The 22,233-nt window shown below is 39.8% G+C and overlaps 2 protein-coding genes and 2 long non-coding RNA genes across 5 annotated transcripts; 2 read left to right on the top strand and 2 right to left on the bottom strand.

The window, feature by feature from the left end:
- Positions 1 to 210: 210 nt before the first annotated feature.
- On the bottom strand, positions 211 to 2,549 carry LOC145487790 (uncharacterized). The gene is made up of 2 exons (XM_081466596.1): positions 1,275 to 2,549; positions 211 to 1,122 (listed from the first exon to the last, which is right to left on the bottom strand). Exons 1-2 carry the CDS (start codon positions 2,547 to 2,549, stop codon positions 211 to 213), a joined length of 2,187 nt encoding a protein of 728 aa, XP_081322722.1.
- Positions 2,550 to 11,445: 8,896 nt separating this feature from the next.
- Positions 11,446 to 15,316, top strand: LOC145488391 (uncharacterized). Of its 2 annotated transcripts, XR_014049501.1 has the most exons (5): positions 11,446 to 11,833; positions 11,946 to 12,012; positions 12,328 to 12,385; positions 12,484 to 12,525; positions 13,182 to 13,458. It is a non-coding gene; the product is annotated as an uncharacterized LOC145488391 (long non-coding RNA). The 2 variants fall into 2 exon arrangements; XR_014049500.1 differs by lacking the exons at positions 11,446 to 11,833; positions 11,946 to 12,012 and adding an exon at positions 14,605 to 15,316 and having other exon boundaries at positions 12,091 to 12,385; positions 13,182 to 13,276.
- LOC145488392 (uncharacterized) lies at positions 14,092 to 15,494 on the bottom strand. Its single transcript, XR_014049502.1, has 2 exons — positions 15,312 to 15,494; positions 14,092 to 14,659 (listed from the first exon to the last, which is right to left on the bottom strand). It is a non-coding gene; the product is annotated as an uncharacterized LOC145488392 (long non-coding RNA).
- Positions 15,495 to 16,512: 1,018 nt separating this feature from the next.
- On the top strand, positions 16,513 to 21,432 carry LOC145488376 (enkurin-like). Its single transcript, XM_081467229.1, has 5 exons — positions 16,513 to 16,987; positions 17,151 to 17,220; positions 17,302 to 17,377; positions 19,089 to 19,449; positions 19,996 to 21,432. Exons 1-5 carry the CDS (start codon positions 16,890 to 16,892, stop codon positions 20,189 to 20,191), a joined length of 801 nt encoding a protein of 266 aa, XP_081323355.1. The 5' UTR covers positions 16,513 to 16,889; the 3' UTR covers positions 20,192 to 21,432.
- The last annotated feature ends 801 nt before the right edge of the window (positions 21,433 to 22,233 follow it).

Raw genomic sequence — 22,233 nt, 5'->3', positions numbered from 1 at the left:
TCACCCTCGTCAGCCGTTGACCAGGAACTATGGTAGTTTCAGCGGCTAGCAACGGGACTACAGTTCCTGGCGCCGCCAGCGGCAGATGCCACTGGGTGATGCCTGGTCAGGCGTAATGGCAGCAAACGTGTGGTGTATGCACAAGGAGAGTCCAGGCAGCAGAGAGCTTTACTGGATGCAGTTTAATAAGATATTGTGATCAGCGCAGATTTAGGCACTACGCGATGACTGCCAGATCCAGTTAGATACTACCTCCACTTCTTCTTGAAGAGCCTTGATTGTTGCTCGGAGAGCTTTCTTTGGGAGTCCGATGTTTGACAGGAAGGACCTGGTCGATCTTGCAATGAAGCCGCGGCAACCGACTTCGACGGGTATAACACTGCAGGCCCAGCCATGATCTTCACAGCTAGCACGGAGAGGCTCGTAACAGGTTCTCTTGCGTTCGTTAGCAAAGTCAAAGTTCCCTTCCCAAGGCACAGTTAGTTCGACCAGATGCACACATTTACGGGAGTCGGACCAGATTACGATGTCTGGGCACACAGTTGTGATGGCAATGTGACATGGAAAATGCAGGGCTTTAGATATATCAGCCAGCATTTGCCAGTCTTGGGCACCTGTAAGTAGCCTCGACTGTTTCGCTCTCTTCACAGCGGCTGGTTGGGGCTGCTCAACTTCCCTGTGGAACTTGATGCCTTGATTTGTTATCTCCTTAACTGGTGCCTTATTAGTGCTAGCGCATTGGTCCTGTGTGGCTTCGGCTATAACCCGCAACACTTTGTTGTGCCTCCAGGTGTACTTCTGAAGTGACTTATTGCAAGCCGTTAACACATGCTGTAGAGTGGCACGCGTTTGGTTGCATGCACGGCAAATGTCGTCGTCGATAATACCCCACTGTTTGAGGTTTGTAGGCGTAGGAAGGAGGTCGTACGTAGACCTCAGTAGGAAGCTGATCCTCGGTGGCTCCATCTGGGAAAGGGTGGGCCAGCTGAGTTTTCTCTGTTCTGCCTCTTCCCAGCACGACCAAGCACACTGTTTAGCAAACCCAGCTGCTGTAGCTGATCCTCTTTCTTCGTCGATGGCGCGTACCTCCTCAATGACCATCTCACGACAGCCTTTTGGACCCTGCGCAGAGAACCAGTGATGTACGTTATTACCCAGACCAGCTCTACTATCTTGCACCGCCCTACGATGTCCTTAGTTTGAAGGCTGGCTTCTACTTCAGTTACGGCCTGTTGAGCAGTCCATTTCCGGCCAGATTTCACCACGGGTTGTACCTCGCAGATCACTTGATCAGGTGAATCCCAGAGCACCATGTGGAGATGCACCTTGCCAGCCTTAAATTCATCCACAATGGAAGAAAGTGGTAGCTGTACCTTTGCCGAGTGGCTGTACAGCCCGACAGTTGTAAGGCTGGGAGGGACCCCTAGCCATTTTCTGAGGCATTTGCTGACGTGCCGTTGGATTGCTTCAACACAAGTGAGTGTTACCTCGTAAATCTGTAGCGGCCAAAGCAGACGAGGAAGGAGGCCATGCTGGAAAATCCATGCCTTCAGCTTTCCAGGGAGATCTGTCTCATTGATGGCTATTAAACCGTCCTTTGCAGTTTTCTCAATTTCGGTACCGCGATGGCAGTCAGTAAGTGGGATGCTATACCACCGGCCCAGACTCTTTGCAGGTTGCTCTTTAACGGTTGGAATCTGGTCGGCACCAATGGAGAAGTGGATTTCTTTGACTTGTCCGTGCACGATGGAGAGACTGCGGCATTTCTTAGGCTTGGCTTTCATACGGCACCATGCAAAAAGCTCATTCAGGTGCTGAAGGAGAAGCTCTGTCCCAGTCCTGGATTCAGTAAGAGTTGTAACATTGTCCATAAACGCTTTCATTGGTGGTAGCACTATGCCTCCATCCACTATCTCCCCCTCAGTTGCATCTTTGGCTCCCCATAACAGCATCTCCATACACATGATGAACAAGAGTGGAGAGATGACGCAGCCCATCATGATGCCAATCTCCAACGATTGCCAGTTGGTTGTGTAGTGCTGGGTAGTAAAGCACATGAAGGCTGAGTCGAAGTACTTTTGTAGGAGCACTTTGCTCTTTCCTGGGATGTAAAAGAAGTGGAGGGAACGATAGATCAGGTCATGGGGGACTGATCCGTAGGCATTGGCAAGGTCAAGCCAGACCACATGTAGTTCACTTTTGTCTTGCTTGGCCGTCCAGATAGAGTTCCAGATCATTTGAGCATGCTCCAGGCATCCAGGGAACCCTGGGATACCGGCTTTCTGTACAGAGGTATCAATAAGCCCATTGTCCATGAAGTTTGTCATTCGGCGAGCGATAATGCCAAAGAAGATCTTGCCCTCTACGTTAAGCAGCGAAATCGGGCAAAAGTTGCCAATGCCAACTGAGTTCTTCTCTTTGGGGATTTGGATGCCATCCACAAGGCACCAGTCTTGAGGTATCAGGTCCTCTTTCCAGGCCCGTTGCAGGAGGACCGTGAGCTCGCCAAGCACGAGCAGACAGTTCTTATACAGCTTGTGTTTGGTCATTTAATAATCTTGTATTTTTGGTGGTGATAGCCGCCCATACCATGGCTCAAAAAAATATGATCCATCACTGTATTGGTAATCATGCTTGTTTCAGGAACTGGTCTTTCAAAACGATGAATCATGTCTGAATAGCGACATGGATACGAGTGTTGGTTTTGAAACGTGATGTTGATTCGTTTTTTGTCGCAGGAACTTACTTTACCGTAGATGTTATCAAGTAATTGTCACTTTCAAACAAGGCCTTACTTACTTATTTAATCTACTGTGGTTGACCAGCCCTCAGCTGCTATGTCCGTTAGGAAAATAGTCATAACCGCTAGGTTTTGCGTACGTGTTCTCCGGTTAGATATATCCACGAGGTTTTCCTCGGTTAGGTCAGTTCAAGTGCAGATTTCACTGCGTCAACTTCTACTCGGCATTGGGCCATAGTTTCTCTATACACTTTTACTCGTCTATTCTATCAAGTCAAGTTCAGTGCGTGTGCAAACCAAAGTGAGTAATCTATTCCTTGTTCTTTAGGGTTAGTTCTTAGGTTTTCTATTGTTATTTGTTTCGGTTGAGTTTCCTTTTATCGTTACTAAATCGGTTAGTTCTGTATGCTCGGAATCGCACTTGATTAGGTCCATATCTCCAATATAGGGTTATTTTGCTATAAAAGTACCGTCCAAGTTACACACCGTGTAGCCTATTAATCATTTTCCAGCCTTCCGTACGATCAGTATAAGTGCCGATTATGTTACACTTCCATGTTACGGACGTTATTGAGAATGTTAGCAATAGTTTCTTCATTTATGTTATTTTATCTTTATACTTCAGTATGTTAGTTACGTTAGCTCCTATTTTCGTTATTGTATTTCAGTTCGAACCGGCATACGGTTTACATCATACGACTTACAGCTAAGCTTACAGCACGTGGTTTAATTCTACCTTCGTCTTGGCACGTGATTCGTTTCATTTGAGTTTGTATGGAACATTGATCTCTGTCAATTAAACTCTGTTTACATCATAGTCAGAAGTTCTTGTCGAGTTCGTTTTAACACTACGCACTGCTCTATGCATGTGATTACTTGGATTTTTGGCCTGCTATATTCTGTCCTTGTAACTCACAACGAGAAGCACTTCAGAAGCATACAAAGCCCTTCAGTTCGGTCACAAGTTGTTCTTTGCAGACATCGGAAAGTGACTGGTAATTGAAGAGCATTTGCCAATAAAGTTATGTCCTGCTTTCACACTCTGAACTCCGCCAAACACTCTGATTCATCCATCTGGTCGTAATCAAACTTTGGGTAGGAGCTGTAAGGGAATTCTGGATTCTTGGAACTGTAACTTTCGTACAAGATCAAAAATTCTTCGTCATAGATGCTTTTACTGTCATACAAAAAAAGAAGCAGGTTTCTCATTTCACTGAAGGATGACATTCTCTCAAACAGCTTATTTTAAAAGCGAACAGAGTTTGTTACCGACATCGCTGCTGCAAAACTCATCTAGCTGCTTAACGTTTATATTTTGGCGGGAACAACGTTGTTCTCTTCCAAGGCTCTTTCGGTTGCTAAAGTTCTACGTCTACGTCTACGTCTACATCTACATTATGGGGGTCTTGCAAAGGGAGGCATGCTCCCATCACTGCAAGACATTAAATAAAAAAAAATAAAAAGCAGCGTGGGGGGTAAAAAACCTTAAAAATATATAATAAAATATGCACATAATTTAAAAAGATCACTAAGAAAAGTTAATTAAAATTTAAAAATTAGAACCTAATTAAAATGTCATCATTCTAATCTAAGAGCGTTCTTGAATAATTGACTTTTCTAACATCTAAAACATCGTTAGGTAAGGCGTTCCATTCTCTAATAGTTCTACAATAAAATTAGTTCCTATAGCTTTCTGTGTTCGGAGTTAGTTCGATGAACTTGTCTTTGTGAAAAGATCGAAGTTGACAATTACGCCTTTTGATATAGCATTGGATTTCTAATGCTGATTCACCATGAATAGCTCTATGAAGTAATGTGAGGCGAGCAGATTTCCCTCTGTTTTGAAGGAGGGCCATTCCAAATCGTTAAGTAAATGTAAGTTACCGTTGCCTCTAAAGCGACCTGTGCTTAAGTTCCCTAAAGTCCCTAACACGACCGGAGGCCACCGTCTGAAATCCCAACCTGTATAATCCTTTATAATTTTAACCCGTTTATACGGTCACTCAAACCAGTTATGTTCATCTTTCTGTTGGTAATAGTGTACGTACTGATTGAAGGTTCAATTACTTAAAAAAAAATAGATCTGCATTCCTATGCTTAGTAAAGAAAAGTTGTTTACAAGTACAATTGTGATATATCTGTTAAGACGTCACTCAATTAAGGCCAGTCATAAAATTTGACCCTATCCCGTCATAGTCAAACCAAGTGAAGCGTATCCCTCAAGATTACATTAATTAATTGATTATTTGAATATTGAACCGCTAGTCATTTGAAGAATGCAATAATGAATTGATTATTAGAATATTGAACCCACTAGTCGTTTCAAGAATGCAATAATGAATTGATTATTGGAAAATTGAACCCACTAGTCATTCCAAGAATATGGCTAAAGGGTTTACTGTTCAAAAAAATCAATTTAATATTGATTTTTGAAATGACGAGCGAGTTCAATATTCAAATAAGCAATTTATCAGTGCATTCTTGAAACGATTAGCAGGCTCAACATTAAAATGATCAATTCATTAATGTAATCTTGAGGGGTACGCTTCACTTGGTTTGACTGTGATACGGTCCAATTTTCATGACCCATTGGTGACTGTATTAACGAGGTTCAACAGTAAATGAAACAGCGCGCTACATAAATTAAAAAAAAAATCATTAAATTAAATTATTCCGGCTTTCTATCGACTTATTAGCAACTGGTACAAGAGCTCATACCCCACAGGAAACTGCCCCTGTTTGTCACGATGGGTGGCAATGACGAGGGAGGGAAGGGGAAAAGGAAAAAAAGTGACTCAGTAGTAACTGAAGTTCCTGATTGTCAGGGGGAGAAAGGTACTGACAAAGAATAGTATGTCAGACTTCTCAATGAAATAAAAGTGGATGTCAAGAGACTATGGGAAGGTCTGTTGTTTTATACTGCATATAAGCAACTCGGCGAATATTACTTCAGTCAAGTCAAAATTAATCCATTTGTGCATGGATCATCGGTTTTGAGCCCTTGCATTGGTAAGGGGCGGGTCGTTCAATTTTCAGCTACCCCTGGGGGTGAGTCATGCTAATTTATAACAGGAATTGGCACACATTTGAGACAATCGACAACGGAGGTAACTCCTTCCAGTTCAAAGTACCTTATTACATGATACTTTCGCGACACGTTAATTTCGCGAATTTCGCGATTTTAAAACAAAATCGCGAAGTTAAAGTGACACGAACAACAAGTCTCGCGAACATAACATGAAGCGAAAATTAAGTGACTCACATTATGTTACTGTTTACGTATAGTCCAGCCAGTAGTATGCAACAGAGAGTTCTGCGACCCGGACACACAGACACAGTGACGTCACAATACCCCAGAGGTTGACGTCATCAAAAATGATGACATCATAATCTAAATATAGAATACAGAGAGTTCTGCGACCGGGAGGTTGACGTCATCATCATAATCTAAATATAGAATAGTGACATCATCGGGATGGAGGGGACGTCATCAAAAATGATGACATCATAATCTAAATATAGAATAGTGACATCATCGGGATGGTGGGGTGCAGGGTGTCATTGGAGGTGTTACGTCATAATCTGAAAATAGGTAGAATGATGTAATAGGATTATTTTTAGTAACAGAAGTCATGTGATTTTCTCATAAATAAGTTGGAATGTCTCATGTGATTTTCTCATTATAAAGAGGTGAAATTTTAGGAATATATTAGTAAGCTTAACATGGGTCTGACTCTCTCTGCTCGTCGAATACGATTTAACACGTACCGCTTACTGGCTAGAAAGCTGATCACTCCTATAAGTGAAATAGTTTTGCTGACAGAAGCCTCATTATGTGGTCTACCAGGTACCAAGCTTTCCAAGTTAAAGAACCTTCATTCTGAAGAACCCCTGTCCAATTCTGCCCATTATTGAGTGTAGAATAGGAAGAAATACATTTTAGCAGGGTAATTTAGTAACAGAATAAAATATACTTTATTTCTATTACGTGTACTTAATTTTCCGACCTGGGGAAATATTAATTACGTGTAGGCGACATGGAAATTGCTTTTCCGTGTTTGGACCGTCAATTTGTATTTTCACTATAAATAGACGCTAAGCAGAAAAGAAATTTCCTTTGGACATGATTACTACCGGCTTTAGTGCCTTGGGCTAAAGTCTATATGAATCTTATACGCCTCAGTCATTATAAAAATCTATGATTGCGAATAAATCGATTTCTACTCGGTCTGTTAAGGTACTAGACAGAACAAAACAACTCTGTTTGTTCAAATACAATAGAGTTTTCCATTGCCTCTTTGTTATTGCAAAATAATCTCCCTGGGGTCATTAACGCTTAAAGTTATGCAAACAGACGAGACCGAGAAAATGAACGAACAAATGTTTTTCAAAGACGTTTATTGCAATCAACTACTCTTTAACTATTTACAACTCTCAGAGCTCTCACTTGCCAAGTGATCATTACAAAGTTCTACAGTTTGTTCTTTTTATCCGGTCATGATCAAGTACACTGAACCATACTTTGTACTCAGAAGCCTTTTCGATAATTCTGTTTACACTGGCTGCGAAGTTATTAGTCGTTTATTTCAATGAAACTTCTCAAACGTAAGAACGTGAGAAAAGTAAGGGGGATCCTTTTTATTTCATTTCATATTTCTCTCTTGGTTAGTAAAGCTATATTGTTTAATCTTCTTCCTTTGATAGATTACCTTTTGCGTGTAAGGTTTGTTTTGCATTCGGCCTTTTCGGCTGCTTTTTCTTCTAAAAGTAACTAAATTAGTTCACACTACGCGAATTGACCAAGAATAAAAAAAAGTTCATTTTATCATCATGCCTTGTCGAGTGCTTACCTGATTATCCATCGACTGAAGCATGAATCTATCCAATTTAAATGCAATTATAAACTCACGTTTCTGTTAATTCGGTTTTGCTCGGGGAGTCTTTGGTATGCGAACACACGGTAATCCAGTTTTTCATTTCCACTGTTTAACTTTTACATGTGATTATGTAGGTCCCAGGAGTAATCAACATCTAATCTCTCCTTATATAACCAACACACTTTCTAGAGATAAGTAATGAGAACTGAAAGAATTGATCTAAGTCTACAATGTAACGATTAATCGAGAGAAAGTAATGAAAGAAAAATTTGATTCTTACAAGAGTGGAATTTTACCTGATCATGATACTCACAGGCATCTTTTATTCGAATGATGCCAAAATCAAAGTTGAGAGGTTCTTTGCATGAATTCACATTCCGATAGATTCAATTCTTTTCAATGGCTAATTCCCTGGGGCGATGCGAACTTTATATCACTATCTAACACTTTTAATCAATATATAGAAAATCCAGCGGAGTCGACTGGGTGTAACTGTTGTTTTATTGCGTAAGATTACATCTGATTGTCACGTTTCCGTTCATTTGTTCCACCATAGTCCTTTAGAGCTCAAGAACATTGTTAACTACGTTTTGCTCTGGTATGCAGTAAATGTTGTTACAAATCATGTTGTAACGTGTTAACACTTGATTGGTTTACTTGAGGATATAATAATGCAAATGCTTAATTCGACTCTAATTATACCTTAAGAAGTTGCGCCGCTTTCCTATTTGTGACTTTTTAGATGTTTGTGACATTTCCAATGACAGGCGGGAATGCTGAAGCACCGCACAAAATGCACTTTGTGTAAAGTAATAATACGTTTTCAAAGATAAGTTTCTAAGTCAAAACTTTTGAAAAGAATAACGTCATCGCTAAATAAAGCTCTTAAAGAGATGGTGCAATACCTGGAATTTTGGTGAATAATGCGAGCGTCTAAGAATAGAAATACAACTAATGACAGTTCAAACTGGTACGGTATCCCTCAATTCCTTTCCTCGGTGAAAGATGTTTGTAGTATAAATATCACGTTCAAATTGCAGTGATGGCAACCTTTCGTGAACAGATTGGTAATTCGCTGATCGTTACTGAGTTCCTACATTAAATCGTCGATGACTACCAAATTTCTGATGGAGGGATCAATCATAGATTCTAAGTCGCTAGGAACTCCTTCGACAAAGTTGATGTTTGGAGTAGTTGTCAACATACCCAACATATCATCGTAGGCGGGTTGGTAAATACCGTAGCACCAACTGAGGTTTTCAGGAGCTCCGTCGATGAGCTCCTTCCCCGATTCAAGTAAACGTTTTCCAAACTGACTTTTACCACAACAGGTTCGTCCTGCGACAATTGCCGGGAAGGGATGTTTAAGTCTTGGGTCCACACTTTTAAATAATTGATTGAACTGTATGCTTCAGATTTAGAGCCTATTCCCAAGCAGTCTTAGGTTCAGCCTCTTTCTCATAAACACGAACCATGTTGGTTGTTTGTAACTTAGCAAACTGTAGCCAATATTTTCGCTCAATGTCTGTCAATTCGTGTACTTGACTCAAATGGTTTGCTAATCGAACTAAAAAGTTTGACCCACACCCTGGGATGGGGCAGTGCTTACATTTTCTATTCACCATGTTAATAGTGTGAAAGTTTGAACCTAATTGAACAAAACCGATTATAACACGGAATTTATAGGGCCAAACGGGCCACAGGGGCCAAAAGGGCCATTTTTTTTTCCGAGCACGTGTGGAGATAGCACGTGGAGATGGTACGCGTGGAGATAGCGCGTGGGATCGCGAGAAGAAAGAACGCGCGTGTCATTCGAGAGATGTTTTTTCATATCTAACGAAAAATTAATAGTAAAGATGATAGTTCAGTTAATAATTTCACGGTAAAGGAAATCTCAAATTTCTCAAGCATTTTCCAGAATACAAGATGTCTTTATCCATACTCATTCTGCTAGCTATTCTATGCGGTTCAAACGCTTGCTTCGAGAAGTAGATTATCGACTGTACAAGCGTTGGTATGTCATCCATACCAGATTCACAGACAAGGGTTGAGAACTACCCTTCCATTTTACTAGTAACGAGATAACAATTTACGTCACATTAATATCTCTGCCTTGTTAGAACTATTACCACAACTCATTACTATAGATCTTCGAGCCAACGATCCAGTTTTGTGTGATGTGACATACAAAGTTTTTAAACCTCCAAGCCTATTATGATAATCGCCGATTGTAATTATAATACCCGGTTATAAAACCAGCACCAGCGATTACTACAGCCCTCTTCTCAGCAAAGTCGCCCACCCATCGCCATAACCATCCATCCCACTTATACTTCAAGCACTGGAAGAAATCTGCCGAATACTTCAAACCACAAACAGATCATGAAAATGGGAAATTATCATCGCGCGACACCATACATTTACACACTAATTGGCACCCTGCTGTTTATACCAACGTGTGTGATTTTACGTTGATCAAGCTAGCAACTAATTGAAATAAACGACTAATAACTTCGCAGCCAGTGTAAACAGAATTATCGAAAAGGCTTCTGAGTACAAAGTATGGTTCAGTGTACTTGATCATGACCGGATAAAAAGAACAAACTGTAGAACTTTGTAATGATCACTTGGCAAGTGAGAGCTCTGAGAGTTGTAAATAGTTAAAGAGTAGTTGATTGCAATAAACGTCTTTGAAATACATTTGTTCGTTCATTTTCTCGGTCTTGTCTGCTTGCATAACTTTAGGCGTTAATGACCCCAGGGAGATTATTTTGCAATAACAAAGAAGCAATGGAAAACTCTATTGTATTTGAACAAACAGAGTTGTTTTGTTCTGTCTAGTACCTTAACAGTCGAATAGAAATCGATTTATTCCCAATCATAGATTTTTATAATGACTGAGGCGTATAAGATTCATATAGACTTTAGCCCAAGGCACTAAAGCCGGTAGTAATCATGTCCAAAGGAAATTTCTTTTCTGCTTAGCGTCTATTTATAGTGAAAATACAAATTGACGGTCCAAACACGGAAAAGCAATTTCCATGTCGCCTATACGTAATTAATATTTCCCCAGGTCGGAAAATTAAGTACACGTAATAGAAATAAAGTATATTTTATTCTGTTTCTAAATTACCCTGCTGAAATGTATTTCTTCCTATTCTATACTCAATAATGGGCGGAATTAGGCAGGGGTTCTTCAGAATGAAGGTTCTTTAACTTGGAAAGCTTGGTACCTGGCAGACCACAAAATGCTTCTTTCAGCAAAACTATTTCACTTATAGGAGTGATCAGCTTTCTAGCCAGTAAGCGGTACGTGTTAAATCGTATTCGACGAGCAGAGAGAGTCAGACCCATGTTAAGCTTACTAATATATTCCTAAAATTTCACCTCTTTATAATGAGAAAATTACATGAAAAAAAATTACATTACATATTTCATATAAACTTTACATTACATGAATTCTGTTACTAAAAATAATCCTATTACATCATTCTACCTATTTTCAGATTATGACGTAACACCTCCAATGACACCCTACACCCCTCCATCCCGATGATGTCACTTTCTATATTTAGATTATGATGATGACGTCAACCTCCCGGTCGCAGAACTCTCTGTATTCTATATTTAGATTATGATGTCATCATTTTTTGATGACGTCAACCTCTGGGGTATTGTGACGTCACTGTGTCCGTGTGTCCTGGTCGCAGAACTCTCTGTTGTATACTACTCCAGCCGTTGCGTTTTTGTTACTTTTGACGTTATTGTACTTTTTGATAAAATCGGTTTACTAAATTCAAGGACACGTTTAAGTGACCTTGCCAAGGATATAAATTGTTTCACTCGAAAACGCGAAGTTAAAGTGATTGAAAATACAAAATTTCCGCCAAATCGCGGAATTTAAGTGTCGCGAAAATCTAATGTAATAAGGTGCACTTGGCTGGTGTACAATAGAGATGGCAATATGACTTAAAGTTACAAGGGTAAAGGAAAACAGTATTATTTTTAGATGATTTTGTGTTATTGTTAAGAACTAAATCTAAAACTTAAATAATTCCACCACATTTTCAAAAGCTCCGGCCCCCTGTACTTCTTGAGAAGTCCCCAACCAAGATCACTGATGTTGTTTTCAGATGTAACGGTTACACCTTTTTCACCATTGCATTACTCGACCTCCAAAAAGAAAGGGGCATGCGATCAGGAAATAGATCTGGAGGTATCAGTCAGTAGCATAGGCCTGTTTTAGTTTATTGATGAAATTAATGGGTTTTTTTGGCTCAGTTCTATACAAGACCAGTAAGTTTGAGGAACAATATCTTGTTTTTCAGATGACTCCATCTACAGAGGAGAAGTACAGGTAGATGACGCCTCTTTAAAAGAGATGCTTTTCATTTGGTCAGTGCCATTGTTAATTACATTTTACTAAAAACCAATTTCGCAATGCCCAACAAACGAAGAACAGATCATCCATCTACCTAATTGAATTATTGATGGAGAGCTGACTGACTGACCGACAACCGATCAGCCGAACGGTCGACCGACAGACTGTGTCTGACCAGGAACCACGGGGGGGAAGGGCTGGTAGGGCTATACCCCCACCTCTTTTATTGCTGGGATTTATTTTTCAGGGCTCCAGATGGCGCGCAAATGCAAAATAAATGGCGAAACACTCATCTTAATGTTTGTTTGTATTGCATTCTCTTTCTTAAGGGCTATTCTTCTGCCACGAGGCGGAAACGCTCCATGTGTACTGGAGATATCTCGTCAGGTGAGCTTTTGATTGTTATTGGCCAAAGTGTTACTCCATTTAGATTACATTTTACAGGGTTTAAATGTCTTCATACATACTTTTCCACCAAACGACAGATTCAGTGGACTTAACTGAAGACGGCGAAACAAGTGATGAAGGTAATTTCCGTTTTCTAGAGTTTTTAGTTAACGTTTTACAAGTTAATTTTTGTTTACTGGAGGCCTGCGTAGTTCATTATTTTGGAAGCAAATCATGTTTTTGGAAAATTCTTTTGAGGCTCGTTTGTTCGTCTTTTCCTCCTGTATCACAGAGTCTGAGGTGTCAACTGAGCGAAGCGACGAACTAGGAGAAGATAATGCTAATAATTTTAGTTAGAAACTGACTTCTCATAATGTATGCAATTTACCAGAGCTATGGTTAACTTGATATCCACATTTGTTCTGAAGTTGGGTAACTTTTGCACACTTTGGTCTAAAAGCGCGTGATGTATTTTACTATGGGAAATGTTCAGGCTCGTTTGTTTGTCTTTTCTTCATGTACCACAGAGGCTGCAGTGTCAGCTGAACAAAGCGAGGAACCAGGAGAAAATTATAGGAATAATGTTAGTTACAAAATTACTCGCAGTGAATGCAATTTAGCAGATGGAGTTATATTTACCGGTAACTTTATACACACATTGTTCTTTAAGCGAAGTTTGGTCGAAAATTGCTTATGTATTCTATTATGGAAAATTTCACGTCTTTTTGTAACTAACTGTCTTTTTTTTAACTTAAATGGAACTTCTGAATGACAAGCTTTTATCATTTTATATCAGGAACTGGACGTTTTTCGTTTGTAGCTGGGGCTATTGGCGTCACAAAGAAAATGCGTCATTGTAAATGCTACTCGAAACAATACCACGAGGTTCTGGTACATTAATCGCAACTCCTTTCCCACTTTATATTGAGAAAGTGGCAGTAGTGATGTTTGTCAATTGTACCGAGAAAGCTCACCTCCAGGGAACAAAAAGGGACCAATCCACTGGGTTGAGTTTACCGACTGCCGTCAGTGGTACCACTTGTAAGTGTATGAAATAACCTATCAAACATGTAATGAACACTATATCGAGGCTTCTCTAATTAAGTGAGTAATCTTAACTCTTTCTGATTCGCCAATTTGTTGCTTAGCAATGACGTCATCAGTTTTTACACGTGGACGTATATAGATAGTGTTAGCGGCATATTCCCGCCAGTAGTTCAAGTTTCAGTTATCGTGCGTGCACAGTACGTGTTTTCAAGTAAATTAAGTTTTAAGCTACCCTTGACTATTTAGAGTGCAAGCGGGAACCGATGTGTAAGTACAAACTATTTTCTATGCTTGCTTTTTAGTATAAGTTTCAAGTTTTGACGTTTTTTAACCTTAAGTACCTTTAGTCTCGGTTTTTTTTATACAACAGCCTATTGTACTGAGTCCAACACGTGGCAGAGCCCCAGTTTTCAAAGTTTTTATTTCATCTTGTTTTTAGCGATAGATCTTTATAGTTCACACTCCCCCTAGCTTAGGTTTCTATTTAGCAACTGTCCTATAAGAATCTCTGATAATTCAGTTAAGTCCTTTCCTTGCTAGTAAATTCCCACATCGCTTTCAGTGGCGCTCACGCAAGCACGTTTTTATCGCATCGTACAATTTTACTGCTTTCAAGTTTTAGAGTGTTATCATTTATTGTATCAGGACAGTTAGCAGTATGCGTATCTGCTTGGGATCACTGATGATTTTAATTAGATCTTTACTGAGAAGTTTGACTGGAAGTATTGTCATATCGCAGTTATGATTGGAATGTTTGCTATTATTGTTTCGTGACTCTTGTCATCTTGTAATCTTCTATTATCTGGTAATTAGTTTATTCATTACATTATGTTTCAGTTTACGTTCGATTATCGTCAATTAAATCACCGTCAATCACAGCTGATTTTCCGTGATTTCTGGCTTTATTCGATTAGTAAAGCATCTCCCACACACGCTAGTCTCATCGCGACAAGTTGTCTAGCAAGTGACAATTCAGCCTTTCAACGGTCGCTGTGAACCTGACGTTACAAAACACAAAACTTACGGATTACTGAACCAAATCTAGTCCAACAGTAGTAACCAAGTAACCAATTCCATTTCATTGTACTGTATGGAAACGATTCTTTCAAAAATTTCTTAGCTTCCAATCACACGTTAACTACCTAACTAGGTATTATATCTTTCTCTTGTAGTCGATGTGCAGGTTTGAAGTCCGAGCCACCTAATGACTGGTGCTGCAGCGACTGCCTGCTGGAGAAAATGGGATAGTCAAGTAGTATTGATATCAAATGTTTCTTATAATAAAAGAGTGAACAGGTTTAATTATGTCTTCTTCCTGTATTACGTGTAACTGTTAAGGCACCCCCTTGCCAAAAAGGTGGGCAACATGGACAACATGGACAACAAGGGCAACAAGGGCAACAAGGGCAACAAGGGCAACAAGGGCAACAAGGGCAACAAGGGCAACAAGGGCAACTGGGCGAAAGAGCAGCCTGGGCAACATGGCAAATCTTCCAGTTCAAAAAAGTAACAAAGAACTTCAAGTCTAAACTAACTTAAATCAACCTATGCATTCGATCTACGTTGCTGATATCCTTTCCCATCAAAATCTTTACATATTTCCTTTTATATTTATTTCTTGGTATTCGTTCCTTACTATATTTTTAAGTAATCTACTTCTTGTTGAAAATTTTGTTAATCCTAAAACTACGTCGACCAATCAGAGCGAACCTTGTAAGAGCTGCGTACCGCCTCACTACGAGTCTAGAGAGTAACTAACTCACCACAACAAAGGGCGGAAAAAATTCGATACAGCTTAAGGAGTGAGACAAACCCACCATAAAAGTTAAACCTACGAACGATAACGACAGCAGGCCAACAAAAGACAAGAACTGCTTACCACGTCGGTGTTAGGATCAGGAACAGGTTGAGCTGGAGGAACGGGAACTTGCGCCGCGACAGCGGATTGCTCGTCGCCAACAGCATTTTGAACGCCCTGAACGGCCCCGGCTTGGGCTAGCGCTACTGCTAGTGGGTCTTCCAGTTGTTCAACATCAGGTACAACAGGAACCTGGTTAGCCATAAGGAGAGCGGCGCAGCGATGAAACGATGAAAAAGAAACGCGAAAAAAGAAAAACAGCCGAAAAGACAGAATGAGCTATCACGATAAGGGAGCGGCCTTACATATTAAGGGTTCCACACCATTGAGACACGTGCCACGGACTGCACGCAATATGTTTAGTGTTACGTTATCATCGTACTAAGGCTATTTTGTGCGGAGCCCCCAGAGAGAATAGTTGCCCGATTTCAGTGCCTTTCCTGTATGTTAACATATATTGGCGCATGGCTCCTTATTGACGTCAGGACAGAAGATATACCGTAAATCCTCGAATCAGCGCCCGGGGCGCATATTTCCAATTTAGGAGAAGATGGGGGGCGCTCATTTAATTTTCCCCAAATGGGCGCGTAAACCACAACATAAGCTGTTTATCGCTAAAGTTTAAATCGCGGCACCGTTGGTACTTAACATATTCAACGTGTTCACTTAACGTGTTCACAAACTGAAACAATGTACAAATCTAATACTACACGACGAAAACTATACATCCTTTGTTGTCTCAGTACTCGTCCACAAAATGGGGGCAGGGCGCTTATTCGAGGAAGGAGGCGCTTATTTTAAATTTTGGCCGATAGGAGGGGCGCTTATTCGAGGATTTACGGTAGCTTACATGAAGTTGTTAACTTGTTGGGACAGCCTACTTGATGGAAAACGCGGGGCTGGGGTCCCCGGGTCTGTGGAAAATACGGGGTGTGGAAAACAAGGGGTCTAAGTGGAAATAAAATGTTTAAGCAAGCAAACGGAACGATGATCCTGCTGGTATACGTTGGATCAATAGTGATCTAATCGGCTTTACATATAAAATGAAGAATACAAAAGCAAAAACCGACACAACGTAGGATGATTTTTTGAAGGTATACTATATTTCGGCCGGCCAAACCAACCTTCTTCAGGTACAATCTTCAAAAGATCATCCTACGTTGTGTCGGTTTTGCTTTTGTATTCTAAGTGGAAAACACGCGGTACCATTTTTTTTTTCTTCTGCCAAAATATGAATTTTTAAATTGCAATGAAAATCAATTCAGCATCTCGGCGTAAAACCCGTGTCTCGATCAAGAAAACAAATAAACATTTCGTGAGCAAGAAAACCATTTCAAGAGCCAAGTTTTCCTCACTCGCTCCAGGGGGGAAGATGAGAGACCCTGGGAACCAGGATACCCTCAAGGGAAACTGAGTACGACTTTGTTGCCTGGCAGCCACTCTGGCAGCCGCAAACCAAACACGTACAAAACCACGTGACTATAATCATTGCCTAGCAACAGGCAGTCAACACCCTTGTCTTCTATAAGAGAAGAGCCGCCATCTTAAGCAGACGAGGGAATAGTTGAAACTCGAGTTCGCTTTACTGAGAAACCAGCCATGGCTATGCAAGTGTCTTCGAGAAGCAGAGATATTCATGAAGAAAGCATATATAATTTGATTCCAAAGATTCAAGAAAGGCCTCCGAAGCCATCAATGTAAGCTTTAGTTTTGTTGGTCCACAATCCCGAGTCCCTGACGACAACTTAAATTTCATTGTTTGTGATTTAAGGGAATAGATTTTTCTGCACAACAGAGTCTTTTTGATATTCCCATTTTTGCCAACTTAAACATTGCTTTCTTAAATAATTTGTATCACAGGTACCGCTCGAATTTTGCTTCAAACGCAAAACAGGAGTACAGGACAAAAAAACAAAGTTCCAAAACCATGGTAAGATTTGTTGTTGCTTGAATTTTGACAAACGACAATGTTTAATTCCTTGTGGACTGACATTTTTTTCTTTCTTTACAGGGGCCACCGAAAGTTGCTGCCACTGAACCGAAAGATTTTTTGGCAAAACACTCGAAAGAGTTTAAGCTACCAGAAAGTAAGCAACAATCTTGTTCATTTATGCAATCAAAGTATTTGCTCACAATTTTCTTCGCTTCTGTCCCTTGTGTGGTAAAACTTATGCTTATTTTACCACGAATTGTTTTGCCTTCTGTTTGCCACAAGACTTTGCTCGCTCAATATCTCATTCGCTTCCACAATATCTGTTCTTATAATTTATGGTCAAAGTCCTTTCGTTATTAGCCAGGCTGCATCCTGGTATGAAAACGACGGGAGCTTGAGAAAATTTTAGAAACCCGAGCCGGAGGCCAATGTTTCTACATTTTGGAAGTGTTCTCAAATGATAATTCAGTAGCTGAGAGTGGTAAGAGTGAGAGTGATAGCTGACACCCTGTTTCATTGAAAACACAATCACTGCACATCCCCCAACTTCACTTTTTGGTATTTTGATTACACATAGGCCTTTTTCAGCCTGTTATTTCCAACCTGGTTTCTCCAACAGCTGTTTTGACAGTGGTTGTCCTATGTAGACTTCAGTGCCAAAAGACCTAGTGGGTATTGTTAGTTGATGGTTGTTTGATCAAAGTTCATGTGAACTTCCATCAAGCAGTGGCAAGCAACCACTACCCATTATACCATTTGGCATTTCTTGCGTCTGTAGGGAAACCTTTCTTAAAGCATTGGTGTTCAAGAAAATTTGATTGGGAGACCAGGCTGAATTTTCAACCTGGTGAAATTCACCATGTTATCAGACCCTTGTATTTTTTGTATATAGAATAGTAAGTCAGCCATACTTGAAGTGAAGTGAAACTTTTTTTTGCTTTTATCTGTTACTTGTTTTGTCTACTTTTCAAAGCTCCCTAAAGTGAATAATGTTACAAAAAGAAAAATCTGACTTTTTGCCACCCAAAGTGAGCTCAGCATAGCAAAACAGTGGGTCCGGAGACTGGCAACGAGTTTACAAGCGATGACATAGGAAATTGTTCTAACAATTTGCTTACCCCACTTTGCCTCTGTAGCTATGTGAATTGCCATAGGAGATTTCTTCAAAGTTTGCCATTTTTTTGCAAGTAAAATGTCAGATAGTGATGGATATATGTCCTCTAGTGAAAGTTCCAATGTACAAGAGTCGGAAAGTAGCAATGAAGTGGTCTGAACAATTTCCTACATCACGGCATTGTAATACATTCGTTTTGGCTGCACACAAAGTGGAACCACTTTCGGTTGTCAGATTTGAACTTTGAACAGCAAAAAGTCAAATTTTTCTCTTTCTAACATTATTCACTTTTGGCAATTTCAAAAAGTAGACATAAAAAGCGACAGAAAAACGCAAAAAAAAATTCACTTCATAGGCACTTTAAACAAAGTTCTCTAGTAAGTTTTATGCCACAGTAAAACATAGTATTTAAACCTTTCAGTGTGTCTGCCAAGTCCAACCTGTGTTATAACTTGTGGTAGGCTTGTACTTGTACCAACAGTTGAAATGCTATTGTGTGTGGTAGTAAAATAATGCGTTTTCTTTTTTCTGGTGCTTGGTGGTATACTTTAATGTGAATGGAACAAAGGAAAACACCAAATTGTACTAAGGGTAATGTTGAAGCAGTGCATCAGCATGAATTGAGACTTCCTGTAAAAAATTGCAGTTCATGATACAGGATATACAGGCAGAATTAACAAGATCATATTGCTCAAATTTTAAGATAGCATGTGTTCCAGAAATGCTTATAAATTTACTTTTATTTTGGTAGAAACTGACTTCAAGTATCCAGACCATGATAAGAGGCGTCCAGCAGTTCCCAAACACACAGAGAAACCATTAATGGGATTAAATTCTACCAAGAATCACATCACAACAAATGCAGTGGAGAATATCATGTCTGTGCCGAAGAAACCGGAGAAAAAGTTTGCCGACACTAGAGGGGGAGCCACGCATCCACTGGAGCCTTCAGGGCTGACACCAAAATATGTAAACAAGAAAGATTATGGAAAAACACCTGCCTACCTTGAAAGAAGAAAGGCTGAAGTGGAAAGGGCTCAGATGGAGTACGATGCTTATGTCCAGGAAAGATTTAGACAGGGAGCAATGAAGAACTTGACAGAAGAGCAGAGGTAAGACACTTTTGTTTGTTTGTTTGTGTGTTTTTTTTTTGCAGGGTTCCCACGGGTCAGGAAGTGTTCAGGGGGGGACTCTTGTTTAGGGAAGAGTCAGAGAATTTTGTTTTCAGTCTAAATGAATGGGTGGAAAGGACGGCTGCAAAGGGAAGTTAGAAGCTACTACTGACATTTTGTATTTATTTCATCAGTGAAGTTTTTTTATGAAAAAAAGTTATGAAATATTGAAAAGTGATGTCTGTGGCAACCTTGTTTGATTATCCTGCATTCAGACCAAAGTGGTGTCTACATTAACAGCCCATCCCATATTCCATAGCATGAAGCAACTAAGAGGATTGGGGCTCCTTCCCTCCTGGCAAGTCACTTGTGTTCCTCACAGTATAGGTTTCTCTTGGTGTTATATACTCCTGCACAGAAAGGGTCATTGTCACTCTTTGCAAGGGGTAGAAGCAAAAGTTTGCCCCATCTCTTTTAAAATAACTTTTAACAACGTGATTTTGTATATGTTTGTTTGGCTCAAAATTTAGTTTTTGTGTTCCACAGACAAGACATACTTGATGGATTGAAAAAGAATTGGGAAGAGCTTCATCATCAGTACCAAGGACTTTCTGTGGTCACCGATACGGCTCCAAAGAAGGCACGCAAAGAACGCATGGAAGCAGAAATGAAACAGTTAGAAAGAGACATTGAAACAATTGAAAAACACAAAGTTATTTACATTGCAAATCCTTTCTTTTAGGCAGCAGACGATCTTATTGTTGTAATATGCCTCGTCCACTTGAACACACATTACAGTGGTACTCTTGAACAAATAGATTCCTTTAGCGTTATTGGTGAACTAATATGTTAATTTAGTTAAATCTGCAAGCAATAAGAGAAAACCTGTTTTCAGTAAGATAAAATTGTAAATAATTGTGTACAAAATATTTTATTAAAAATTCTGTCAGTAAAACATATTGTTTCAAGGTGTATTTTACAGTACAAAGTATGTGCAAACTCAATCTTTCACAACTGGCGCACACAAATTTGTATGTTTTAATTTTATTTCAACGTTAACAGGAACAGTGCTATGACAATAATTGACTATTATAGTAGGGAAGAAAGCTGCACCAATTTCACATGTTATTACCCAATTGTTCAAAGGGGGAATGAAACTATACACTGGATAATTTCTATGCAGTGGATAAGAGTTGGCAAAGCAAACTGTGCTGCAGTGATTTATCCAGTGAATAGTTTTATATATCCTCTGAACAACTTGGGCCAGTAGTTTCTAAAGGTTCAAACCTACCAGTAATATATAGATTTAGGCCAGCCTAAAAGCATAGCTCCTAAGCCGGGTTGTTCAGAGCCTGATTAAGCTAACCCAGGAAAAGGTAGAATTTTGATTTGAGTTTTGTAACTTTGCCATGAAGTTTTCTGTATATTGTTCAGTCTTCTGTTTTGAGTTTTACTAATCACCATATACACAAAACAAAGCAGCAGAAACATTTCTATAGAAGAAAATGTTATAATTCAGTTAACTCTTAATCCTGGGTTAGCGTTAACTGGCTTCCAAATAATCCTGCCCTGATTTCAACAAGTTAACCTGACATGAGCCTGCGATCCAATCAAAAACCAGCACTTGGTCAGCACTTGGTCAGCACTTGGTCACATGTCCTCAATGAGCTGTAAACTTGAGCCTGTGATATGGTCATGTGATACTGGTCAGCAGATACCTTGTTTTGACAGGTGTCATAATATGGATGTCCAGTATCAAAGATGTACACTGTAAACCAAGGCTGGATGTCTCTGTCAACCTATTATTTGGAGTATGGCCACAATGTTCCTGTCCTGGATGAACTATTATCCAGTTTACAAAAAAATTGCTTTGTCACCACTTATCCACTGGATCAGAATTACCGGAAACAGTTGATGCATGTAGTGTCATCCATCCTTTAACCAGGGAGTTCCAGTTATTGTCATTTTTTCAATATAGCATATGGGGGGGGGGGGGGGTGGGAGGGGGGTAGAGAGTTGAAAAGTAGAGAGAGCGTTATTGAAAACAGGGTCAAAGGGTCATTAATTTTTACTGAACATCGGGCTAACTGAGTTTGACACACAATTAGCACCTCACAATACCCTGTTGATTTTGAATGCCAAGGTAACATCCCTTAGAGTCCAATTGCCACAGAAAAAGACAAGAAACACAACTTAACTGCATCGCGAATTCCCATATGTATTTGTTAATCCTTTGTAGCAAGTTAACCATCATGCCCCAGTTGTTTTAAGGCTTGGTAACACTATCCATCAGATAAAGCAGAATCCAGTGGACGAGTTTTAAAAAGAAAAAAATGGTGGATAGCATTATCCCCCTTTCGAACAACATGGGCCAGTACCACAAACCATAAGAAATCTGATGCAAAATAGCTGCTCTGTCCAGATTTGTATCAAGGACTGATACAGTTCTTTGTCTGTGTGGCCATCATTTATTTAACCAAAAGCCTCTATGTTGCCATGTGTCTGTTCAGTAATAGGTCACAGATGACGTTGAAATGTGACACACTGTACAAACAATAAAATGGCATATGGTGTGACAGTCTAGCGTGTCACTGATTTTCTTACCACATTTTGGTGTCTTGTGTGATCTACTACTGAACAGATGCATGGCAATATGAAATCTACTTCTTAGATATAGCAAAGAGAGAAAAGAATGCCAATGACATTGTCTTTGTTTCTGTCCTCCAGCAGATGATAAGTAAAAACCAATTAAAATATGAGAATAATTTGACTAAATTAATAAAA

This window comes from Orbicella franksi, chromosome 5 (assembly GCF_964199315.1).
Source record: "Orbicella franksi chromosome 5, jaOrbFran1.1, whole genome shotgun sequence".
NCBI lineage: Eukaryota > Metazoa > Cnidaria > Anthozoa > Scleractinia > Merulinidae > Orbicella > Orbicella franksi.
This window is presented reverse-complemented; position numbering and strand designations above follow the sequence as displayed.